The sequence below is a fragment of the Lepus europaeus genome, chromosome 16 (assembly GCF_033115175.1).
Source record: "Lepus europaeus isolate LE1 chromosome 16, mLepTim1.pri, whole genome shotgun sequence".
In the NCBI taxonomy this organism is placed as follows: Eukaryota; Metazoa; Chordata; class Mammalia; order Lagomorpha; family Leporidae; genus Lepus; species Lepus europaeus.
Window position 1 is genome coordinate 80,440,256 of NC_084842.1, and position 23,579 is coordinate 80,463,834.

Genomic DNA, 23,579 nt, shown 5'->3' on the forward strand with positions numbered 1-23,579 from the left:
ATAGTGTTTGTTCAGACTAAATAGGAGTGTCACATGAATGTCATATCCTTTCAGTGTATCACCCTGAGGAGGTACACAATGTCAGTTGATCCCATCACTGGTGAAATTAAGTTGGATTATTAGATTAAGGTGGTCTCTTCTAGATTTTTCTTTCATCCAGCAATTATATGCTTCCTGCATTTAGCAGCCATAGATAATTCTTGCCTTGATAAACCACCAGTATACTGGTTGCAAAATGGTGATATTCTATTTCTATTCTTTCTTTTTTCATTTGTTGGTAGTCTTTCTGCTCTCTCAGGGGCATCTGCTATTGTGTTACAGGTCTGGGAAAGCCTGCATATTTCAGCCTTTCTCAAAACCTTGCTGGTGATTTTGTGAATGATCCAGGAGAGCTCGGGGCTTTGGATTCTGGGGGAGGGGAGGAGCAGGGGGATGTAGAAGCAAAGGGGAGGAAAGACTGTGTGCTTCTTCTGTGGCTTTGTTCCCCAGACAGCCTCAGTGGGCACTCACAGGGCTTCAGGCTCAGGCATCAGAAAGTATTCCCTGTTATCTCTGCACTGGCAGCAGGCTTTCTGATCCCACAGCCAATAGAGAGGCATGGGTAGAAGTCCATCAGAAGTTGGTTTACTTTGTGTTTAAATGGAAAGAAGGTGGGCTTTGGGCATTCCACGCCCTTCCTTTTCCTAACATTAAAGAGCTTGAAGCAGGAAAGAGCCAAAGAAAATAGGAAGAAGTCATATTTGTGTTGGATTCTAGGAAGTCAGGGACTACCAGGCTCTTACTAATCCCAGTCTCATTCTGAGTTTCTTTTTGATAAAGATTTATTTGCTTAAGAGAGAGAGAGAGATGGCCGGGGGCAGTCTTCCATCCTCTGGTTCACTCTCCAGATGGCCACAATGGCCAGTGCTGGACCAGGCTGAAGCCAGGACATAGGAGCTTCTTCCTTGTCTCCCATGTAGGTAGCTGGGTCCCAAGCACTTGGGCCATCTTTTGCTGCTTTTCCCAGACCCTTAGCAGGGAGCTGGATTGGAAGTGGAGCAGCCGGAACACAATCTGGCACCCACCTGGGATGCCGGCATGGCAGGTGGTGGCTTTTCCTGCTTTGCCACAACGCCAGTGCCCTCAGTCTGAGTTTCTGCCTCTTCTCTCATCACATGGTAAGGAATAATTGGAAGACTTCATCAAAATGCTGGCTCACTAAGCCATGGTCAGAAGCCTGGTACCAGTTTGCTTGTTTGGGAGAAAAGTAATTTTGTGTCCAAAGACAACCTTGGATCTTGGCCACCTGACCAGTCAGCCACAATGGGTCACCACAGAGGAGGTTGGAGTCTGAACTCCCAAAGCACATCCCGAGGAAGTCATCCCTGACCCACCTGGCCTGTAGGCAAAGCCCTGCACTTAGCATTTTAGGACAGAATGTGTTCAGTGCATGCTTAGAGAAGGCTGGACACACAGTAGGGGCATCCATCACACAGTAGGGGCACCCGCCACTTCACGGGGTGAAGGGTATTTAGAACTGTTGGAGAGTGCAGAGCTAATCCTTTGTTCATGGTCCCTGGAACTCAACAGCACGTCACTGACAATAATGGCTTGGCTTTTAAAGATGAGGAAACCAAGGCACAGAGTGTTTAAGGCACCTGCTCAAGGCCACACAGCCATTTAACAGCAGGGCTGGAGTTTTCTATCCTTAGCCCCTGTGCTCATTTCCTGTCTTTCTTCATCTATTTTGGATTTTTTATTTAAGCAGCTCCTTAAGCCTGTCATTTCATTTCCTGCCTCTGACTTTGCACCTGCTGTTCTCCCTGGAGTTCCTCCCATCACTTAATAGATGGGCATTTCTACTTCTATTTCTTTTCTTTCCCCAAGATTTATTTAATTTATTTATTTGAAAGGCAGAAAGAGGGAGAAAGGGAGGGAGGGAAGGAAGGGGAGAGAGAGAGAAAGAGAGAGAGAGGTAAAGAGATATCTTACAGGGGCCAGCGCTGTGGCATAGCGGGTAAAGCTGCCTCCTGCAGTGCTGGCATCCCATATGGGTGCCAGTTCAAGTCCTGGCTGCTCTACTTCCAATCCAGCTCTCTGCTATGGCCTGCGAAAGCAGTAGAAGATGGCCCAAGTCCTTGGGTCCTTGCATCTGCATGGGAGACCTGGAAGAAGCTCCTGGATCCTGACTTCAGATTGGCGTAGCTCCAGTCCTTGTGGCCAGTTGGGAAGTGAACCAGCGGATGGAAGACCTCTCTCTCTCTCTCTGCCTCTCCCCTCTCTGTGTAACTGATTTTCAAATAAATAAATAAATCTTTAAAAGAGAGAGAGAGAGAGTGAGAGAGAGAAAGGGAGAGAGATCTTCCATCTGCTGCTTCATTCCCCAAATGGCAGCAACAGCCAGGGCATCCCCATCCAGGTCTCCCATGTGGGTGGCAGGGGTCTGAGTACTTGGACCATCTTCTTCTGCTCTTCCAGGCCATTGGTAGGGATCTGGATCAGAAGAATCAGAAGAGGAACAACTGGGACTCGCGCCGCTGCTTGTATGCAATGCCAGCCTTGCAGGCGTGGCTTAACCCAGACACCACGACAGCACCCCCGCTACTTCTTATTTAAGACGCAACTCCAGTGTCCTGTGCTCTTGTAAGCCTTTGCTGTGCCCATCCCTCCCATTTAGCCCGCTGATGCTGAGTCTTGTGTGGTGCATCGCCCACACAGCTCGCCTACATCTTTATTTCCTTCTCTGTCTTCCAGTAGACCAGGAGCCCACTTCCAGCACGGGTTGCATCTTTTCACTTTGGGGTCCTTGTTCCCCAGCACAGGTCTGGGACGTACTTGTGTTCGTGCCTATTAAACGTTTTTGGACATACAGCCTGCTCTCCCTTCATGTATATGTAGGCAGACATGGACCCCTGAAAAAGTAAGTGACTTGCCCAGTATAATGGAGCCAGGAAACGGAGGACCAGAGCTAAGACCCCAAGCTCTCACCTCCCAGTCTTACCCTCTTGCCTGTGTGCACAGATGTTTTGCCAATATTGGTCTTAGATTGAGAAGTCCAGAGAATTCTCTATTCCTGACCTGCCAGTGTAGCTGCCACTACCACCACCATCACTTTAGGTTCCTGTTGGGTCAGGTACTGTCCTAAGTGTTGCACACAAGTTATTTTCATAGCTTAGACTAATCCTGCGATGTTAAGTACTATCACGCTCTATAGATGGAGAGACGGAAGTACAGAGAAAAAAGTAAAATCTGTCACTCCTCATGCACACACACAGACACAAGGGCAGAACTGAATGATGAGGAAAGAGCTGTGGGCGTTGGTACTGACAGGATCCTGCAGCCAGTGTTTGGTGTAGCATTGAAGATGCTGCTTGGGACACTTGCATCCTACATCGAAGCGCCTACTTCCAGTCCCAGCTCCACCCCTGATTCCACCTTCCTGCCAATGCACACCCTGGGAGGCAGTGGATGATGGCTCACGTTGTTGGACCCCTGTTACCCATAGAGGAGACCTAGGTGGTGTTCCTGGCTCTTCGTTTTGGCCTTGCCCAGGTACAAGCTGTTGTGGGCATTTGAGGAGTAGACCAGTGGATGGCAGATCTCTGTCTGTCCGTCTCTGACTCTCTGCCTTTCAAATAGACACAGAAAAAGATCCTGTGTTCCCACCCATCACTGACAGTGATCTCCGCCTCTCCTTCACCTGTCCTGAGCCTCAGTTTCCCCTGCAGGATTGCTGGAGCCTTCTGGGAAGGGACCCCCGGGTGTTATCTTTTTCTTTCTGGTAAGATTGCAAGGGAGTGATTGCTGTCTCTCGGGTCACAGATGAGGAGGTTGAGGCCCAGGGAATGTCTGTGACTTGACCTGTATTCAAACCAGGGGCAGAGCCCATGAGTTCTGGAGCCAGCACTGGGAGCCAATTCTCCCAGATCCCAAAATGCGTTCCCCTCTGGCTCTGCCACTCAGCTAGGGCACCAAGTACTTGGCTCCGTGGGCGACTCGCCATGGAAGCACATCCTCTTTGCTCTCCACTCGGCTTCCTCTGAAGCACTGGGAGGAAGACACAGAAGGAGGAAACTTAGTCTATAGGTTGGAGAGCAGGGGCGGGTGTTGTAATGCACTAATGGGTGGTTGACACAGTTTGTGGAGACAGAACTAAAAGGTGCCGTGCATTCTCCGCGAACCGTCTGAAGACCTTTGTACGTATGGACTAGTTTAAGGGGAGTGGCCCTCCTTTTCAATACGGTGATGGCCAGGCGTTTGGAGAGTTTTTCCCTGTGACAAATACTGTACCATATGTGGAAGTGCTACAAAGATTGCTCTAGGTCATACATCCTACACATTTACATTTAGAGGAACCAGGTTTGTCACTTTTTTGTACTAAGAAAGGTCTTTCTTAGGTACCCTTTGGCGGGGGAGGGGCGGGAATTAGAAACATATAGCAATAAAATTATTTTATTTTAAAAAATAAAAATAATTTAAAAATCAAGTGAATTCAAACTATATACAGGAAAACAAGTTTCCTTTCCCTGTGGCCCAGTCTCGCTGTCCAGGGAAGCCATTGCCCACAGCTAAACCTGCGTCAGGCAGAACAAACGTGGTTTGAATTGACCGTGGTCCTCACAGCTGTGTCATTGAGAACATGGGATCCCCAGTATAGACCAGAAACTGGGATTCCCCCCATCTCCTTTTCCAAGAGCCCCCAGGCCCAGGAGAGACAGAGGTGGAAAAGAGAATCCACGCTTTCCAGGAATGTCTCAGGGGAGGAAATACCTCGGGAATCCGCAAGTGTTTTGGCAATGATCTTGACCCCACTGTTTCTGGATTCATCAGCCGGCACAGCCAGCCCAACCCCAGCATCAGGCAGGCCCCCGAGCCCCAGCTCTTATCAGCTTGGGCCTGTGCAGCCCTAGGAATGGGGTGACTGAAGGGCAGACCTGCCCACACAGAGGCTGGACCATACCACATGGCGTGTCCACAGGCACCGGGCGGTGTGAACATGTGGCTGGCAGAAGGCTAAGGGGGCCAGGCTGGCCCCGGGCGGTTTCACAACATAACTTCCCGGGCAGCATCTCCTCCCTGAGCGTGTGAGTACCGTGCTAAGTACTGCCTTTCCTTCCAGTAAAAGCCGGTGTGTGTGTCACTGCAGGGCGTCGTTCCCCGTCAATGAAAGGATTTAATAAACTGACTTGGCTTCTGAATACCTGAAGCTTCGATGCTTTTATTAATTCATCTACATGAGGACTTGAACATTTCAATGAAAACTGCTCCAAGAATCTGACGATTGCGGCAGGAAGTGGTTGCTGAATGCGTGTCACTCATGTGTTCAGCTCAGATGGGCTGGGCTGGGCCACATCCAAAGGAAACGTGTCCAACCAAGGCACCTGGTGGCCTCCAGGACCCAAGGTTGTGTGCGGTTTGAGTTCCTCCAGCAAAATCTCTTCTTTGGTCTCAGCCTCACCCACACCAGCCTCAGGGAAGTGTGAGCCCAGGATCAAGCACACTGTGCGTGTTCTGTTTCACATGGCATTGAACTCAGGTGCACAGTGGCCCTGCGGCGAGATGATGGGCTGGTGAGTAGTTTTTCCGATTAGTGACACTTAACCTTTCAAGTGAGAAGACTTCTTTAGCTCTGTCAATTCCCATGGAAACCTTCTCAAAAGGCATGTATTTGCTGGCCTTTTAATCTAGTACACATCAAACATAAACGGATTCCTGAGGGGCAGGTCAAGTGTCATCGTTCAAGGTCAGCTGTTTTCCAACACTGTGTGTTCTGTCCTTGCCCTAACTGTGCCCCGCTGCTGCCCAGGCCTGGGTCCAGTCCCTGTGTTTGGAGCCCAGGTTGTCATTACTGAGGCTTTACCCACCTGCTCTGAAACAGGGCCTCTCTGACACACCTACTGGCCATGACATTCAGCCTGAACTAGCTTGGGGAGAGTGATGGCTACTTTTCGGTCAGCTTGGCCAGGCTGTGTGTCATATCCACTTCTACTCTAGGTGTTTCTGTGAAAGTATTTGGTTGCTGTGTCTAACAGCTACACTGAGTTGACTTCAGATGAAGGATGTTGTCCTTGACAAGGTGGGTGGGCCTCATCCAATCAGTTGAAGGTCTTAGGCACAAAAACTGAGGTTCCTGGAGAAAGAAGAAACTCTGCCTCCAGACTGCAGCACCGGTACCTGTGTGGGTTCCAGTCGCCAGCTTGCCCTGTGTGTTCTAGGCTCACTGGCCTCCGTGGTGCCTAAAAGTGAGCGTCTACCTGGCTCTATATCTGTCTGCTGGCCTCTGTCCCTGTCTGCTGGCCTCTGTCCCTTATTGATCTGGGTCTCTGGAGAACTTGAAGACATGGGCTGTTATTCCCACTGTCTGGGGATTAGGGATTAGGGTGGGGAGGGGCAATGTAGCCTGTCACTGAGCTGTCAAATAAGCAAAGTCCTTGGGTCTTGAAGCAGGCTCTGTTACCACCCAGTGCATCCTGGGAAGTACCCGATACTGTAGTAGACCCTGTGACCTTGGGAGCCAGGGAAGCCATCCTCACCTGTGTTGAGCTTGAGGTCTGGAGATGGGGTGTGTCCAAAAACACGTTGGGTTTCTAGATCTTAGTGGGCTTCGCTGTCCACTATAGAGTTGGCACCACTCCATTCCATAAAGTGGAAAAAGTACTGGGTGGCTGGGCGGACAGGGCTGTTTATGCAGATGGAAAGGCTGAAGAAAGCAGAAACAAAAGAACAAAAATTGCACTGGACATTTCAGTAATTTTCCGTGTGAGACAGGGAAAGAGAACAATAGAAAAATACCCGATTGGCTAACATCAGGTTACCCCTGGTTAGTTTCTGTAAGGCTCAAAGGCACAGGAAACTATGATCATCCTGGCTGTTGGCTCTCATTTCTCCTGGTTTCTTGGAAGATCAGATAAGCGGCTTAGTTTCAGTTTGGTGTGGCAGAACTTTAGCAAGTTCTACCTTATTTAGATATTTTTAAAAATATGTATTTGAAAGGCAGAGAGACAGATAGATGGACAGAGAAAGATCTCACGTCTGCCGGTTTACACCCCAGGTTCCCGCAACAGCTGATGTTGGACCGTGCTGAAGCTGAGAGCCGGGAACTCAGTCCAAGTTCCCCTGTGGTGGCAGGGGCCCAGCATTCCAGCTGTCACCTGCCGCCTCCCAGGTTGCGCATTAAGAGCAGGAAGCTGGAGCTGGAATTGGAAGCCATGCCCAGCACTTTGATGTGGGATGCCAGCATTCCACGTGGTGTCTGAACTACAGCAACAAAGGCCCACCCTCTGTTTTGATTTTTTAGCCTTGTCTGTAGGGGCCTAATGACAGGAACTTACTCTCAGACAATGGCCTCCAGTTTTATGTAACAGCTGAGGGCACAAATCTACCTTTAAATAAGTCAGTAACTTTCGTTCACCATAGTTGCTATCTTAGCTCATCTCTAGTGTAACCAGAAGATCCAATCTCAAAAAAGGACTTGGCTTTGTCTCAAATGAGCGATTGCCAAGTGAATGTGTATTTTTCTGCTAGAAGACCAAAGGTTAGGGGTGGGCCTGTGGCACAGCTGGTTAGGCCACTGCTCGGGACCCCTGTGCCCTATCTCACCGTGCCTGGGCTCAAGTCCTGCCTCTGCTTCCTCTCCAGCTTCCTGCTAATGCACCCCGGGAGGCCCCAGATGATGGCTGAGTCCTTGGCTGCTTGCCACCCCGCCCCTGTGGGAGACCCAGATGCAGTTCCTGGTTCCTGGCTTTGGCCTGGCCCACACCTGGCTGATGTGCCATGATGCACATTAGTAGGGAACTAGATTGGAAGCTGAGGTGGGCCTCAGACCCAGGCCCTCCAATGTGGGCTGCAGGTATCCCAAGCATTGGCTTAACCTGCTGCACCTCAGCACCAGCTCTTCAAATTTATTTCTGAGTGCCCGTAAAAAGCCTTTGTGTGCAGGAAAGAAATAATTATGGTTGGGTTTTAATTAATATTTTATTTACTAAACTTAGGCAGGTACAAACCTAGCATTTGCAAGACTCTAAATTGAACTCAAGTGTCACTCTATTTCCCAAACAAATTCTTTTAGTAAAAATGTGAATGATTTACCCTTGGCTCAGTGTTAATGTAACACAAGTGAACACATGACAGACTTTTTAGCCCACAGCCATGTGCTGGGAGCCCCCCCCCCCAAAGACCCCCACTCTGTGTGTTTAGGATGAACCAGTGACAAGAGGGGCCCTGCGGGCCCTCCACAGACAGGTGCTTCCTTATGCTCCTGATGAACCGTATTTCCAAATCAACACAAGAGCCCAGGAGGCCCGACGACAGATAGGATCGGCACGGTCTCCCCAAGAGCACTTCAGCTTGGCACGAGTCCCACAGAGCCACCACAAACAACTGGGGATTTTAAGTTGACCATACGCGTTTTGCAAGGAAACGTTACAGAGGTGGACTTTCATTCGGCCCCGCTCGGGCCAGAACCTGCACCTGTCCTCACACCTAGGAGAAGCCGGTTAGGGGCCAGAAATGTCTTGGCCAAACATGAGCTTTGGCTAAAATAGGAAAAGGAATCTGCTCTGTGGCTTCAGACTTTGGGAAACTCAGAGGGAGCTTTACACACACAGGCCAAAAACCCCAACCACGCTGCCCCATCAGCCGAGGGCAGACACGAGGGCTCAGAACGGGAGCTTGCGGGATCAGAATTCCGTCTGCTGCTGCTGTGTTTCTTCGTTTATCTCATCCCGTGAGATTTAAAGCACAGCGCCGGGGAGGAGACATTGTAACATATGGAGGTGACTGGAGAGAGGTCCGCAGTCACCGTGGTTCTAAAATGACTCATGGAGTCCCTGTCTGGGGAGGAGCTCATTCGTGACTTCCTGAGACTAGATGTTGAGAAACGGTCTTGTACCAGGAAAATTCGGTCCTCATCCCCGGGCTTCCATATTGCCCTCCCAGCCAAGCATCTTAGGGGCCGATGTTTCGCTGTGCCAAAGAGCTTAAAATTGGAGCGGTGGGAAGTGAGTCACCAGACAGTGCCTCCCACAGGCGTCTGCTCCACACCACGTGGCCCAGAGCTCTTTCTCAGTGGGCGCTGCCAGGGATCGGGAAGGAGGTCCTCACTGCTGGGTCTCCTGGTGGGCGGGGCAGGACTGGTTTCCCTACGATGGCATCTGGGACTTACTCCCTCCTGTCCTGTGTCCCAACACGGGCACTGGGCATATGGCTGTATATTGTTGAATGACCTTGAGGCCTGGGTCAAGTCCAAACAAAGAGCACACTCCCCACACATGGAGGATGCGCCTCTCTCGGCTTTTACACCCTTTGCTGCGCTGTGCACTCCTTATCAGGGCTGAAGAGAGAAAGGTAAGCAAAATGGGAGCTCTCAGCATAGCATCTGCCTGCCTGGGGCCCCCACTGGCCCAGATCCAAGTTCTCTGATGTCTGTGGGAGAAACTTCTGCTGCTTGTGTTCTTGTCGAAGCCCTGCCAGAGTGCAGTAAGCACAATGCGATAGAATCTCGCAAAACTGTACACTTTCTGTGGATGCTGGCCCACGCCTCAGGGGGTGGGGTGGGGGTAAGGAGAGACAGAGAGGCCCTGAGTTCTAGAACAGTCTCCAGAGACTCAGCTCCTGCGGTTCACTCCCTGGAAGGCGGCAGAGACCAGCAAGGAAGGCCCCGTCTGCGTGGTTGGTGGGAAGGCGCTGAACCCTGTGCCAGCCAGTCGCATTTCAGGACAGCAGGTGTCTCGGCAAAGACAGCCTGGGCGCCCTCCTGGGCTACAGCGCGTCCCTGATGCCTCCTCCTCCGCAGCGCAGGGTGGAAAAACTTCCTTTCGGAGCGAGACTCTGGTCCTGTCAGCCAGGGCCTTTGGGCACTGGTTCTCAGGGGCTGGCTTCCTTCTCAGTCTCTTGCTTGGGCTTGGGGGATCCTGGTCAAGGCTCCAGATCAGCATCCACTTCCACCAGCCAGGGAGTGGGCAGACAGAAGGAGGGAGCGAGGGACGGAGAGGGGAAGGGCGGGGGGAGGGATGACGGGGGGGGGCGGAGAGAAAGCGAGTGCATTTCTCTCCCCGTAGAGCCAAGACTTGGGTCCCTCTCATCAGCTGCAGTTGGTACTCTGCTCCCCCACTCCAGGGCCAAGCACTATGGCGGAACGTCGGGGCTGGCCATGTGCCGCTTGGCTCAGTCCAGTGCAGGGCAGTCTGGAAGCTCTCATCCCTTGTGAGTCTCGAAGTTCCTGAGCTCTTTTTTTTTTTTTTTTTTGAAGATTTATTTATTTATTTGAAAGGCAGATTTACAGAGAGGCGGAGGCAAAGAGAGAGAAAGAGAGAGGTCTTCCATCCACTAGTTCACTCCCCAAATGGCTACAACAGCCGGAGCTGAGCCGATTCAAAGCCAGGAGCCCAGAGCTTCTTTCAGGTCTCCCACTTGGGTCCAGGGGCCCAAGAACTTGGGCCATCTTCTACTGCTTTCCCAGGCCATAGCAGAGAGCTGGATCGGAAGTGGAGCAGCCAGGACTCGAACCAGCGGCACTGCAGGCTGCAGCTTTACCTGCTACACCACAGTACTGGCCCTGCTCTTTAGCTCTTAAAAGCTGCTGTGGGCCAGCACCACGGCTCACTAGGCTAATCCTCAGCCTGCGGCGCCAGCATAGCGGGTTCTAGTCCCAGTTGGGGCACCAGATTCTGTCCCGGTCGCTCCTCTTCCTGTCCAGCTCTCTGCTGTGGCCCAGGAGTGCAGTGGAGGATGGTCCAAGTGCTTGGGCCCTGCACCCCATGGGAGACCAGGAGAAGCACCTGGCTCCTAGCTTCAGATCAGCGCAGCAGCGGCCATTGGGGGGTGAACCAACAAAAAAAAGGAAGACCTTTCTCTCTGTCTCTCTCTCTCACTGTCTGCTCTGCCTGTCAAAAAAAAAAGCTGCTGTGGGCCCCAGAAGGTTTCCATTTGTGTCTATCAGTATTCCCCATATTAGAGGGAAAATGGAGAATATTTTTACATGTATTGGTAAGTTCCACAAGTCTCACACAGTTTTATTAGTACATGCATTTCCAGCTCCTCCCCCCCCCCCGCCCCTCCCCACCAAAAAATATGAAAAGACCAGCCCTGGGTTTTGTGTGTTTGCAAATCTCTCTAACATCTGGCCTGGTGGGAGTTTGCTGGCTCTCCTGGGGATGTCTGTTTGGGTTAAGAGCAGCATCCCGTCTCGCTGGGGTGTGTGGCTATAAACAAGAGGGTATGTTAATAGTCTCTCTAGGTATGTGTGCATGTCCTTGTATCTGCAAGTGGCGACTTTTTGGGTTTTTTTTTTGAAGGCTGTTTGCAAAAAGGAACCTTGGGAATGAATTTTTCTCGGTTGATACATTGGAGCCCATGGGTCTGTTTCTCACTCTGCGTGGATCTTTTCCTGGGCAGGATTTTGTAACATTGTACGTTGATCATTTTGGAAAATGTTGATTTCCTGAGTGCCATAGATCTTCCAAATGTAGACATGTTTCATTGTATAATATCAACAATCCCCTAATTCTCACTGGTCTCATTAGACAAGTGTGAGTATTGGGATGCTATTCACCTCATCACAGTGGAGACAAACTTTGCAAAATTCCAATATTTGCTTTATTATTTTTTTTAGAACAGTGGTTCCTGGGCTTTTTCTTTCTTTCTCCTTTTTCCCCCCAGAAACCTCTTATTTAAGGTATGCAAATTCATGTGTTTCAAAAATACAACTTTAGGAACATAGTGACTCTTTCCACCCTCCCACCCGCTCTCCACCCTGCTCCTCCTCCTTGTGCTGTAAAGCTCTAACTGTATCAGAGGTGACACATGATCTGCTGCCTTCCAGGGTGTGCATTAGCGGGAAGCTGGATGGGAAGCGGATGTGGGACTTCTTCCCAGACACTCCAGTGTGGGATACAGGTGTCCCAAGGGGGCATTCACCTGCTATACTACAACACCTGCCCCAATAATGTTCTTTAATGAAAAGTGAACTACACTACCTACCGTGTATACTTTCTGTAATCTGTGTTTGCTAAGTCCCTTTCTATAGTCACAACCACAGGGTACACTGGGTCCTGGAGTATTGTTTTGTCTACAGATATTCTCTCACTTAGCACTAAGCTAAGTCCCCTTTGCAAGTAGGGACTTACCTGGTAAGTGGTGGAGCTTGACTTCGCTGCTATCTCTTATGCTAGGTCAAGATCCCAAACTGCAACATGTCATGGACATGACTGTGTTAAGTGGATCTTAAGAAATGCATGATTTTTAATCACTTTTAGTCAACAATAGAACCTTCCACCCAGTGCAAGTTTCTTAAAGATTTATTTATTTATTGAGAGGCAGAAATAGAGAGAGAGAAGGAGGGAGGGAGGAAAGGGGGGAGAGAGAGGGAGGGCAGAGAGAGAGAGAATGAATATCAGTCCATCTTCCACACATTGGTTCACTCCCCAAATGGCCACAATGGCTGAAACTGCACTAATCTGAAGCCAGGAGCCAGAAATTTCTTCCAGGTCTCCCACACGGGTACAGAGGCCAAGTATGTGGGCCATCTTCCAGTGCTTTCCCAGGTGCATTAGTAGGGAGCTGGATGGGAAGTGGAGCAACCAAGACTTGAACTGGTCCCCATATGCCATGCTGGCCCTGCAGGCGGAGGTGTAACCTTCTGTGTCACAGCACCGGCCCCACATGCAGAAGTCTGATCTATAAAAGAGCAAAGCAAGGTGGACTGGTTGAAGGGGTGGGGCAGCCTCAGGCTCCCTTCTCTCCCTGGGTTCCCTCTGCAGAGCAGTGTCTGGGGTTCCTGTGCCATCAGCCAGTTGGAAAACCCTTGGTCCTGCAGATAATCTGTAGACATCTGCTCTCACCTCCGCCTTCACAGGAGGGAGGTAGTTTTCCAGAAAGACCTAGTAGGAAGTGTGCTTTTTCTCAAGCCTCTGAATCTAAACTCTGTTCTCAGGAGCTCATTCCTGGGAGGGGAGACGACGTGAGGGAGGGCGCCCTTGGCCTGGCTCTGGCCTCTCTCAAGTCTGTCCAGGCCTCGGCTGCCCAAGTCACCCCTGGATGGTGGCTCACACTAACGTCTGAGACCTACAGGAGAATTTGTTGAGGTTTAAGATGGACGTGGATGGAAAAAATCCAATTTTGTGTAGCATCCCAGGGTTTTCATGCCCTGTTCAGAGACTGGAAGAGAGGGATTTCTCAGATCATAAGTATGCTTGAATTAGGTCAATTCTAAGATTCCTTTCATTTTAAACAATATTATGCAAATGCGGGATTATCGAAAAATAAATTGCATCTGTGGTTCCAGGTAGTTAAGAATGTGTGATTTCAATGCTACATTTAAGCCGTGGTTATTAATGAGTTCTGTGTGGTTTGCCAGCAAACATGAAGGTGCATGATGAGACACTGTGAGCTCTTAAACATGAGAACCCTTTAGTCTGCCCATCAAAAACGTGAGCCCTTCATTTTCTGCTTCTGGATAGAGGCTCGTTAATGCAATCATTTGCCTACACCGTGAATTAGGAGGTGGGGATGGGTGGTTAACCTAGCGGCTGAGAGCCCCGCGTTCCATATTGCAGTGTCTGAGTTCAAGTCCGCTCTACTCCTGATTTCAGCATCCTGCTAACGTGCACACTGAGAGGCGGCAGGTGATGGCTCAAGTGCTCAGGTCCCTGCCACCCACATGGAAGATCTGAATTGACTTCCCAGCTGCTGGCTTTGGCCTGGCCCAGCCAGGGCTGTTGTGGGCATTTGGGGAGTGAGCCACCAGATGGAAGTGCGCTCGCTCTCTCTGCTTGTCCTTCTTCATTTCTCAAATTAAATAAACTTTTAGAAAAATAAGTAGGAATTATAAGAATGCTGCACATATAATAACTTGTTCACATACATAGGTCTCCCTTTTCTAAATATGCATTTGGTACTCTTACTGAAAAAATGATTTTGCTATTTTATGGATCTTTTTCCAGATACTGTAAGAAAAATCATACAGAAGAAGTTTGAGCCTTCAGTTGACTATGAAAAGGTAATTTTTATTGATATATTTGTTATTAAAAATAAGATATATGATAACAATTATGACTTACTTGAAAATAAATCTCTTAGCCATCAGTTGTTTAATCTGAATTTTTAGCAATCCTGTTTGAGTAAGATTTTTATGGACTGTTGAACCACCATATAGATCCCATTTGAACTACAGACATTTCAAAAGTAGCGTGTGAAGAAAACCTTGCAAGCTGCATGTTATTTAAAAACTTTAATTCTTTAAAAGGAAATATTATGCTACTAACATTTAGGGAAGGAAGGAGTACGCCCTGAGTAGAGTTGTTTGAGAATTCCCGGAAGCAGCAATTCTGTGCTTTCTTTTATAAGACTGTAAGAGTTCACATCAGGTTGGAAGAGAGGTTACTGTGCACCTGCCGTGTGTGTGTGTGTGTGTGTGTACTGAAATCGGGAGGCAGGTGGCGGTCCCCAAAGTGGCAGAGGTGGTACCTGGTGACTCTAAGGAGGAGGGGTGCAGTAAGCTGACCCGTGAGTTACAGGCAGAGAAAGCAGAGTCTTGAGTTCTGCGAAGAAGCTGTCCCCAGAGGAAGCACCTTGGGGGTTTGCAGAAAGACCAAGAAGGCCGAGGACGGTGGGCAGGGGCCGCTCTGCACACCACAGGCTGTGGGAGCCCTTGGTCGAGGGAGAGGAAGGAACAAGGATCGGGAGTTGGAGTCTGGGCGGGTGGGTTGGGGTGGGGTGGTTGGCAACTTACCAATCCCACTGAGGCCAGGGGCCAGTATCTCCAGGAAGTGTCACCGCGCCTCGTGTGTCTCTCCTTAACAACCCCACGGACTGCTACATCACCCCATGGCCCTCCATGACTGAGCACCTACACAGAAGAACAGATCTTTTGATTTGGGTTTGTTACGCGTGCAGGTTGCCCAGGACACAAACGGACAGAGGTTGCGTTGCCGGTAGGACAATGAAAGTGGGTAAAATCTGCCGTGTTCGCAGCACTGCAGGCTGAGTTGGGCGCCTGGCTCTGTCTCTCCTGCCATGAAGCTGCTCACCCAGGGCCCAAAGCGGACGTGCAGGTGGGCACTCTGTACTGGCCCGCATCTGGCCCGGCTGAATGCTAGCATTGCCACACGGTGTCACCGAGGTGACGAAGGGCCCCATAGGGTTCTCAATTTGCAGTGCAGTAAAACTCAAGAGAAAAGTGAGGGCAGAAACCGAAGCGAAAGCCTCATTTAAATGCCATGTGTGCCTTCGGCAGCCGGGAAGACCGTAGAAGACGCTGAGCGCTGCACAAGCCAGTCCCTGGTGCTCAGGGTCCTCCCTGTGGGTGCGTCTCAGGCTGTCGCACCACTGCCTTCACCTCTGTCCCCCAGACCTGACTGTCCACTACCACTCACGTCGCTGGACACCTGCCAGGCTGGCACTCAGTCAATGCCAGGTCATCACGCAGAGGGGGACTGGTGGGTTGTGATGTTGATTGGATCCCACTTGCATGTCCAGGAGAGGGGAGTGACTTAGCTGCTTGTTTCTTGTCCCCCCTCTGCCCCGCCCCAGCAAGGCTGCACGCTCTCCATCCCTCGTGAGGGAGGTACATTTTGGGGCTCTCAGAGGACATTTAGAAAGAGGCAAGAACAAGGTAGCATGTGACTGGGAGTCCTTCTCTGAGGCTGGAGACGAGCATGACACCCAAGCGCATTGAATGACTTCTCCGGCAGGTGCTGCCCTGAGCACGTCACACTCACTATACACTACAACGTACAACCGAAGTGCTTAGAGCAAGACCTATGTGCCTGCTGGCTTCTCAGGGCATTCTCCCAACGACGCCATCACCGGTGGCCTCTGTTGCTTCCCAGCCTATTAGAGGCAACACCTAAGCCCTGTTCCCCAGGGATTCAGAAATAGTTGGGCAGGGTTGGCTGGTGATGGCAGCTGGAGTAGCAAATCACGGAAGCTAAGCACTGGAGCTGGGCTTCAAGCTGCTGCCTCACATGGGTCACATGTCCCTACACGGGGCTCCTTCCAACACCCACAAGCTGCTGCTGGTTGGCACCTTTGAGAGCCTCAGGGAGCCTCGCCCAGGTGAGGAAGGGAGGGGTAGTGAAGATGCTGCTGGAATGCCCAAGGCTGGACCTCTCCCTGCCCCCACACCCAGCCTTTGGGATGCCTCACATGAGAGCATCTGGTATCACACGCAGCGTTCATTCCCATGGGTGAAGATTTGCCGCCGGAGAGCAGGGGTTCCTACCCTCTTGCGTTTCTTGGACCAGGAAATTTCAAAAAAGTGCTCTAGAGAAAGACCCAGAGCCACCTAGCTCTCTTTTGCCATAGAAGAGTGTCTGAAATCGACCCCGACAACCATCCCAGCCTCGCCCCCCTCATACACAGGATGGCCACAGAAGGACCGGCTTAGGAGGCGAACTCACATTGCCGTATCACAAGAGTCATGGCACTCGCTTCACCGGCTTGGCCCGTGCAGCCTCTGTCTCTGCACTGAACTGTAGGGACCGTTGGTCTGAGGGGAAGACTCCCATTCCTGCATGCATCAGTTTGTCTGATTTTGATTGGACGACTGTAGGGTGCCAGGTCCCATGCTGGGTGCATGCCAGGGAGTGGTGAGTGTGACAGGCGTGGGTCTTGCTTCCCAGATGGGCAGCACTAGGCAGGACGTGGTCCCATGGGAACCGAGTAAAGTGCTGTCCACCGAGTAAAGTGCAGGGCTCCAGGACAGCTGGGAAGACTTCCTGGAGAAGGTCACGTCTACAATTAGGTTTGAGCTTCACTGGGGAAGAGAAGGCAGCAGAAGAGTCCAGAGTGGGGAAGGGGAGAACTCCTGGTGCTTCCTGGGGACGAGAACGATAAGGGACAGCCAAGAAGAATGGGGGTCTGGAGGTGGGATTAGGGCACATAGGGCCACGTTGAGAAGCGTGCATCAAAAATGGCGGGAACCCACTGAATGCCATTAAGGAAGGAAGGGACGCCGCCATCAGAGTTTCACTTTTGAAAGGCACTTTGGAAGACAAGGCTTGGGGCTGGAGGCAGTAGCTGGTTCTGTTGTATGAAGATCACAGGCGTCAAGAGTGGAGCATTTGCAGCACCCTTTCCAATTCCAATTCTCTTTCCACAACTCATCAGCCCGCTGATAAGAACCTAGCAAGAAATCCAGATGTTAATCCCAGAACTGGACTCTACTCAAACGCTGTTCCGAGCATCTTCACTCCGTTTCTCCATTGGTCCTTCCACCGCTAGATTTTTCTCTGTGTGAGATGTGAACATTCTGGGCCGTGTCAATCACTCATGTGACTTTCTCTGTTTTCTTGATGCTGCCTCTGCCGCTACCTCCTCCGTTGCTTTGACTTCCACAGCCAGAAAACATAGTCCTGGCTCTGAAGGTAAAGTCCTCGTCCGCTGACTATTTTGTGTTGCTTTGTCTAAAGCCAGTGTGCGGCAGCGTCACTTGTCACAACGTCCTGGTCTCTGTCGGCTCTCCTGTGATTGTAAAGCATTCCACTTTTGTTTCCGCCGTTGTCTGGAACCTTCTCTCTGTTTTAATAGTGCTCGAGTGGATAGCATCATACCTCTGTGCATTTCAGTCTTGATCTGCCCTTCAAACACTCTACACAGTGCTGTAAGATCTTGGTGCTTCGGGAAATATAGAAACTGCCCTCCTTGGCTAGACTTAAGCCTAGCAGCGACCTCTTGAAAAGGAGTAGGTTGTTCCTGATGCTGTCTGGTATTTAGCCAGTGCCATTGGAAAAGCTGTGCATGAAAGATGAAAATGTGTGTTTTCAAAAGTGCATTTAAAGCATTTCAATATACTCTCGCTCACTCATACAGTCATATATATTATCAGTACATCCTGGAGTTCAGAACTTTAAAATTCTTTAGGGAGTGGACGTTTATCTCAGTAGTTGTAACGCCCACACCCCACATTCGAGTGCCTGAGTGCAGTTTCCCAGTCCCAGCTTCCTGCCAATGGGGAACCTTGGGAGGCAGCAGTAGTGGTTCAAGTTCATGGCATCCATGTAGGAGCCCTGGATTTTGTTCCCAGCTTCTGGCTCTGGCCCTAGCCACGCGCTAGTCCTTGCAGGCATTTGAAGCGTGAACCAGTGATGAGAACTCTTGTCTTTCTACCCCTCAAATAAATAAGAATTTTTTAAAAAGTTAAAATTCACTCAAGAATAGTAAATAATTTAGAATATTTGTTGAGAAATAATAGTAAAATATGTAATTAAGAATTTGTGGGGTGGGCATTGTGGTGTAGCAGGTTAAGCTGCCACTTAGGGTAGGTGCCTCCAATACTGGAGAGACAGGTTGAGTCTCAGCTCCTCCACTTCCAGTCCAGCTTCCTGCTAATGCATCCTGGGAGGCACATGATGATGACTCAGATACGTAGGTGCTGCCATTCGTGCAGGAGACCTGGATGAAGCTCCAGGCTCCTGGCCTCTGTCTGACCCAGGGTTGGCTGTTGTGGGCATTGCCGAGTGAACCAGTGAAGATCGCTCATTCTCATCACTGCGTCCCTCCCTTAAAAAAAAAGACATGAGTTTGGAGTGTCTAGACTGATTTTTTTTATTTATTTGAGAGATAGAGTTACAGACAGAGAGAGGGAGAGACAGAAGTCTTCCTCCCACTGGTTCACTCTCCAAATGGCTGCAACGGCCAAAGCCAGGCCAATCTAAAGCCAGGAATCAGGAACCTCTTCTGGGTCTCCCTTGTGGGTGCAGGGGCCCAAGTAGTTGGTCCACCTTCTACTGCTTTCCCAGGCCATAGCAGAGAGCTGGATCAGAAGAGGAATAGCCAGAACTAGAACCAGAGATGGATGCCAGCGCCAGACAGAGGCTTAGCCTACTATGCCACAGTGCCGGCCCCTGGACTGATTTCTTAATTGTCTAGTGATACTAGTCCTTAAGGAAGCTTTAGAGTTTTTTCATGATGGCTTTATGTGGACATGAGACAAGGGTTAGCTTGAGAATGAGCATGAACTTGATGAATGTAACAAAATGCAGTCACTTTTTATTCTTTTTTACACTTTAGCCTTAACATTGAAGTACTCAAGTGCCAGGTACACATAATCTAATACTGGCCAACATTTGCTCATGGAATTAACTGCTGTTCATTGAATACTTACTGCAGGCTGGACGTGAGATTCGTTGCTTTCGCATTGACTCTCCTAATACCTGTCCATCACAAGGTGCATCCGAGGTCAATGCAGATGTAACACTTCCCACTTCAGGGAGCCAGCACCCCAGGCTGGGATGTCAGTCAGGTCTTCTGGCTCCAGGTTCAGGTCGTCTTCCAAAACAATGCATTTGCAGGACAAGACTTGGGTTGTCTTTGCTCAGCTGGGCTTTGGCAGCCATGGCTGTCTAACTTGTCCATCGGTCACAAACTACCAACCTGTAACTTTCTGCCATCCTTTGGAAATGTGACTGCGTGAATTAGAGTGAGGCCGACTTCTGTCACCTAATTGCATTCATTTTTCGTTTATCCCAGAATAAACGCAGCAATGATAATGGAAATACATTCAGGTCACATGACTGATCGTATCTAGAAGTTATATTGGTTCTTAGAGACTTAAAACTGTCTGGGACTCAGGCTCTGAGCCTCGTGCTTCAGCAGGGCTAAGCTTCATGGGCATGGTGGCAGAGGGGCCACACTGCTCCACTGTGCTGTGTGCCTGGTATTGGACATGGCACGTTGTCTGTAACAGAGGTCACCTCTAATTATCACAGCAATGTGACAAAGTACACACTATTATTTCCAGTGCATGATGGAAAAGCTAAGTGAGCGGTCTTTTTTTTTTTTTTAAGATTTATTTTATTTATTTTAAAGGCAGAGTTACAGGGAGAGGTAGAGACAGAGAGAGAGGTCTTCCATCCACTGGTTCACTCCTCAGATGGCCGCAATGGTCAGAGCTACGCTGATCCAAAGTCAGGAGCTAGGAGCTTCTTGTGGGTCTCCCACATGGGTGCAGGGGCCCAAGCCCTTGGGCCCTCTTCTACTGCTTTCCCAGGAACATTAGTAGAGAGTTGAATTAGACGTGTAGCAGCCAGGACTCGAACTGGTGCCCATGTGGAATGCCGGTAATTCAGGCCAGGGCTTTAACTTGCTGCACCACAGCACCAGCCCCAGTGGTCCTGGTTAACTGTCTGACTCAGAAAGCCTTTTTTTCCCCCTAAATTTAAATATGTTCCAGATTCTTTTGCAACCAACTCTGAATTTGTGACTAAGGTATCCAACCCAACTTGCTCCAGGTCTTCAACCTCTCCAATGTAAGGTGCCTCCTCTGTAGACAGTTTGTGCAGGTGCTCCTGCCTGGTTGTTCTAGACTATTGAAAAGCAAACAATACTTTTGGGGTTCCCATTACACAGTTCGCAATTGGACCCTGCAGAGGGGCTTCATGCTAGGACTTGAAAGGAAGACAATAAGCACTGTGTCCCAGGTTCTAATGACACAGTTCTCCACCTCTGTTTCAAGAAGGAGCTTCAAGCTGGAAAAATCTGCGCATGCACCCTAACATTCCGCTCACGATGGCGAACAGGTTGGAAAAAAAGAACCGCGTGCGCGGCGGTGTTGGGTGCACCGCGGTGTTGTTGCTACGCAGTGTGACGGCGTGTTCTGACTCTCTTGCCTGACCTGCAGGTTGTCTACTACGAGATGGGGATCATCATCTGCAGTTTCCTGGGACTGCTCTTTATCCTCCTGATGCCCCTGGTGGGCTGCTTCGTCTGCGTGTGTCGCTGCTGCAACAAGTGCGGGGGGAAGATGCACCAGCGGGAGAAAGAGGACATGCTGTTCCGCAGGAAGTGCCTGGGCGCCGCCCTCCTGGTGATCAGCATCCTCATCAGGCAAGCGGACTCCGGGCCACGGCTGGTGGTTTTTTCTATAAGAAAGCTCTTATTTAATGAATACGAATTTCTTAGGAGTATAGTGGTTCTTCCCACCATACCCATCCTTCCACCCCTACCCTGTCCCACATTCCCTTCCCCCTCCCATTTCATTCTTCATTAATTAACTTTATGCACAGGAGACCAATTCTATCCTAAGATTGCAACACTTTGCACGCACCCACCCACGCAAAATATAAAGTACTGTTTGGGAACAAGTTTTACCGTTAATTCTCATAGTACAACTCATTAAGGACAGAAGTCCTACCCATATGGGAAGTTAGTGCACAGTGACTCCTGTTGTTGACTTAACAATTAACACTCTTACTTATGACGTCAGTGATCACCTGAGGCTCTTGACATGAGCTGCCAAGGCTATGGAAGCCTTTTGAGTCCACAAACTCCGTCAGTGTTTGCTGATGGTGTTTTAGGGCGGTGAGGAATGTCTCATGTTTCACCTGCAGAGCCTTGAGTTGAAAACAGAACAAAATGACAGCCTCAGCAGTGCCAACAAGAAAGCGCCTTGAAGCAGAGGAGGGAGATGGCCAGTGCTGTCTAGGGAGAATCAAAAAGGTGCCACCACCTGAAGTTAGCCCTGCAAGGGAGCTGCCCAGCTCCATGAGGAGCCAAGCCCGTTGCGCTGATTTCCTCCTGTAGCCGGGGGCTGTAGAAACAAGGACCCTCCTGGCCAGCAGCTCCCTCTCATGTCGCTGCTGAGAGGAAGCCAGCACCCGTGCGCTTGCTCGCCATTTTGCTCCTTGATTCCCACGGAATCGTGATGGAGGAGTGCAGTCCTTGGAAGTGGAAATCTGAGAGTATTGTCCAATACAGCAGAGGTGGCTGGGGGTGCCCAGTCCTTGGCGAGCAAGGCGCACAGGTGAGAAGGACTGGGCAGCCCCAGCCAGGCTGCTAGGAGACAGTCTCTGGGCGAGACGCGGTGGAAGCAGCAGGTTGCAGACCGAGTGTAGAACGCGCTAACTCCGATCAGAATGAAAGGAGGGAGACAAGAAGACCAGGTCAGACTTGCCCATTGTCTGTGAAAGGCTTGGCAAGAAGCCAGCCACGGGGGCCCTCCTCCGGAAAGGGCGTGGGGGCCAGTGGAAGGCGGGGAGACACTCACTCCCTGCCCCACAGAGACGTTTGGCCTACGTTGGGTTTGGGCCACGCTCAGGTGTTGCCTGTGGAATTGACTGCTCATTGAACAGCGCAGAAATCTCCACAACAGACAAAAGCCAAAGTCATTCCAGGACACTGGTGGTCAAGCCAGACGGGATTGTGCTGGAAATGGTGCAGTACTACCCTTAACGACTGTTTGTGTCCACAGGATCCAAGGAGCATGTTGGCTGCTGTTATGGGCTGTGGGTTGGCCAGGGAGTTCTCTGTGTTCATTCTGCGAGATTGGGTGTGGGCGTCCCTGTCTGTCTCTTTCTGTACCTGTCTCTCTCTCTCTCTTTTCTGTCTCTGGAAATGACGTGGATCTGGCTGTTTCTTCGCATTAGATTCTGAAAGGCCCTGGAGGCCCCAGCCTCTGGGGATTCCAGATGTCCTTGTCTGCCTGCTCTGCCTTCCGGGTGCTCTCAGGAACACAGACCCCCACAGCCTGGGCGGTTACACCCTCGGCGCTGCAGAGCTGTGTCAGCGACCCAACAGGGAGCCGGGTCTCTCCCCTCCATTCTCCAGGACATCTCAGATGAGGCTGAGAAGGCACAGTGCCAGCTGAAAATACTGCCCGTATGGAGCCTGGCTAGAGTGATTACTTACCTGGCCAGGTCATAGTGTTCACTCGATGTAAATGCCTACGTTGTAGTTTCTTTATTGTAGGTTCTTTATTGCGTGCAGTTATTCATTTACCCGAGCAGTGTTTACTTTGGTCATAATGACCTTTCGTTAGTTTTCTTTTTCTGAATGAGGCATGTATGCTGAGTTCTTCCTTTTACACTGGGCTTCTGTTTGCATTACATGTAACTATGTGTTATATGTGTTAGAGTTCACCCTGAACTAATTGAATTATTTATAATATAATTATTGAAAATGCATGATATCAAAATACATAAGTAATCTATAATTTTATTTTTGAAAATTCAGACCCATCAAACAAATTGAGATGTTTTTTTCCTTCTATTTTGAAAACTTTTTTTTAAAAAAGATTTATTTATTTATCTGAAAGGCAGCATTTACAGAGAGAGAGGGAGAGACAGAGAGAAAGGTCTTCCATTTGCTGGTTCATTCCTCAGATGGCTGCAATGGCCAGAGCTGAGCCTATCTGAAGCCAGGAGCCAGGAGCTTTTTCTGGGCCTCCCACATGGGTGCAGGGCCCCAAGCACGTGCATCTTCCACTGCTTTCCCAGGCCCACTCGCAGGGCGCTTCCTTGGAAGTCGGGAACCCACTCTCACACAAGAAGTGGTCCTGTTCTGTGGCACCCATGTGGGATGCTAGTGTCACAGGCAGCTCTACTCTCTACCACAACACTGGCCCTGAGAACATTCTTTTTTTTTAAAGATGTATTTATTTATTTGAAAGTCAGAGTTACACAGAGAGAGGAGAGGCAGAGAGAGAGAGAGAGAGAGAGAGAGAGAGAGAGAGAGGGAGAGGTCTTCCATCTGTTGGTTCACTCCCCAAATGGCTGCAACGGCCAGAGCTCTGCCGATCCGAAGCCAGGAGCCAGGAGCTTCTTCCTGGTCTCCCACATGGGTGCAGGGGCCCAAGGACTTGGGCCATCTTCTGCTGCTTTCCCAGG

The 23,579-nt window shown here is 50.1% G+C and overlaps 1 protein-coding gene across 1 annotated transcript in view; it reads left to right on the plus strand.

Annotated features, from left to right (window-relative positions):
* The window catches only part of PROM1 (prominin 1), a 97,651-nt gene that overhangs the window by 33,912 nt on the left and 40,160 nt on the right, over positions 1-23,579 (plus strand). The window contains exons 3-4 of the mRNA XM_062213392.1: positions 13,920-13,975; positions 20,597-20,802. Of these exons, the coding sequence (XP_062069376.1) occupies positions 13,920-13,975; positions 20,597-20,802 (262 nt within the window). The remainder of the gene's footprint in view (positions 1-13,919; positions 13,976-20,596; positions 20,803-23,579) is intronic.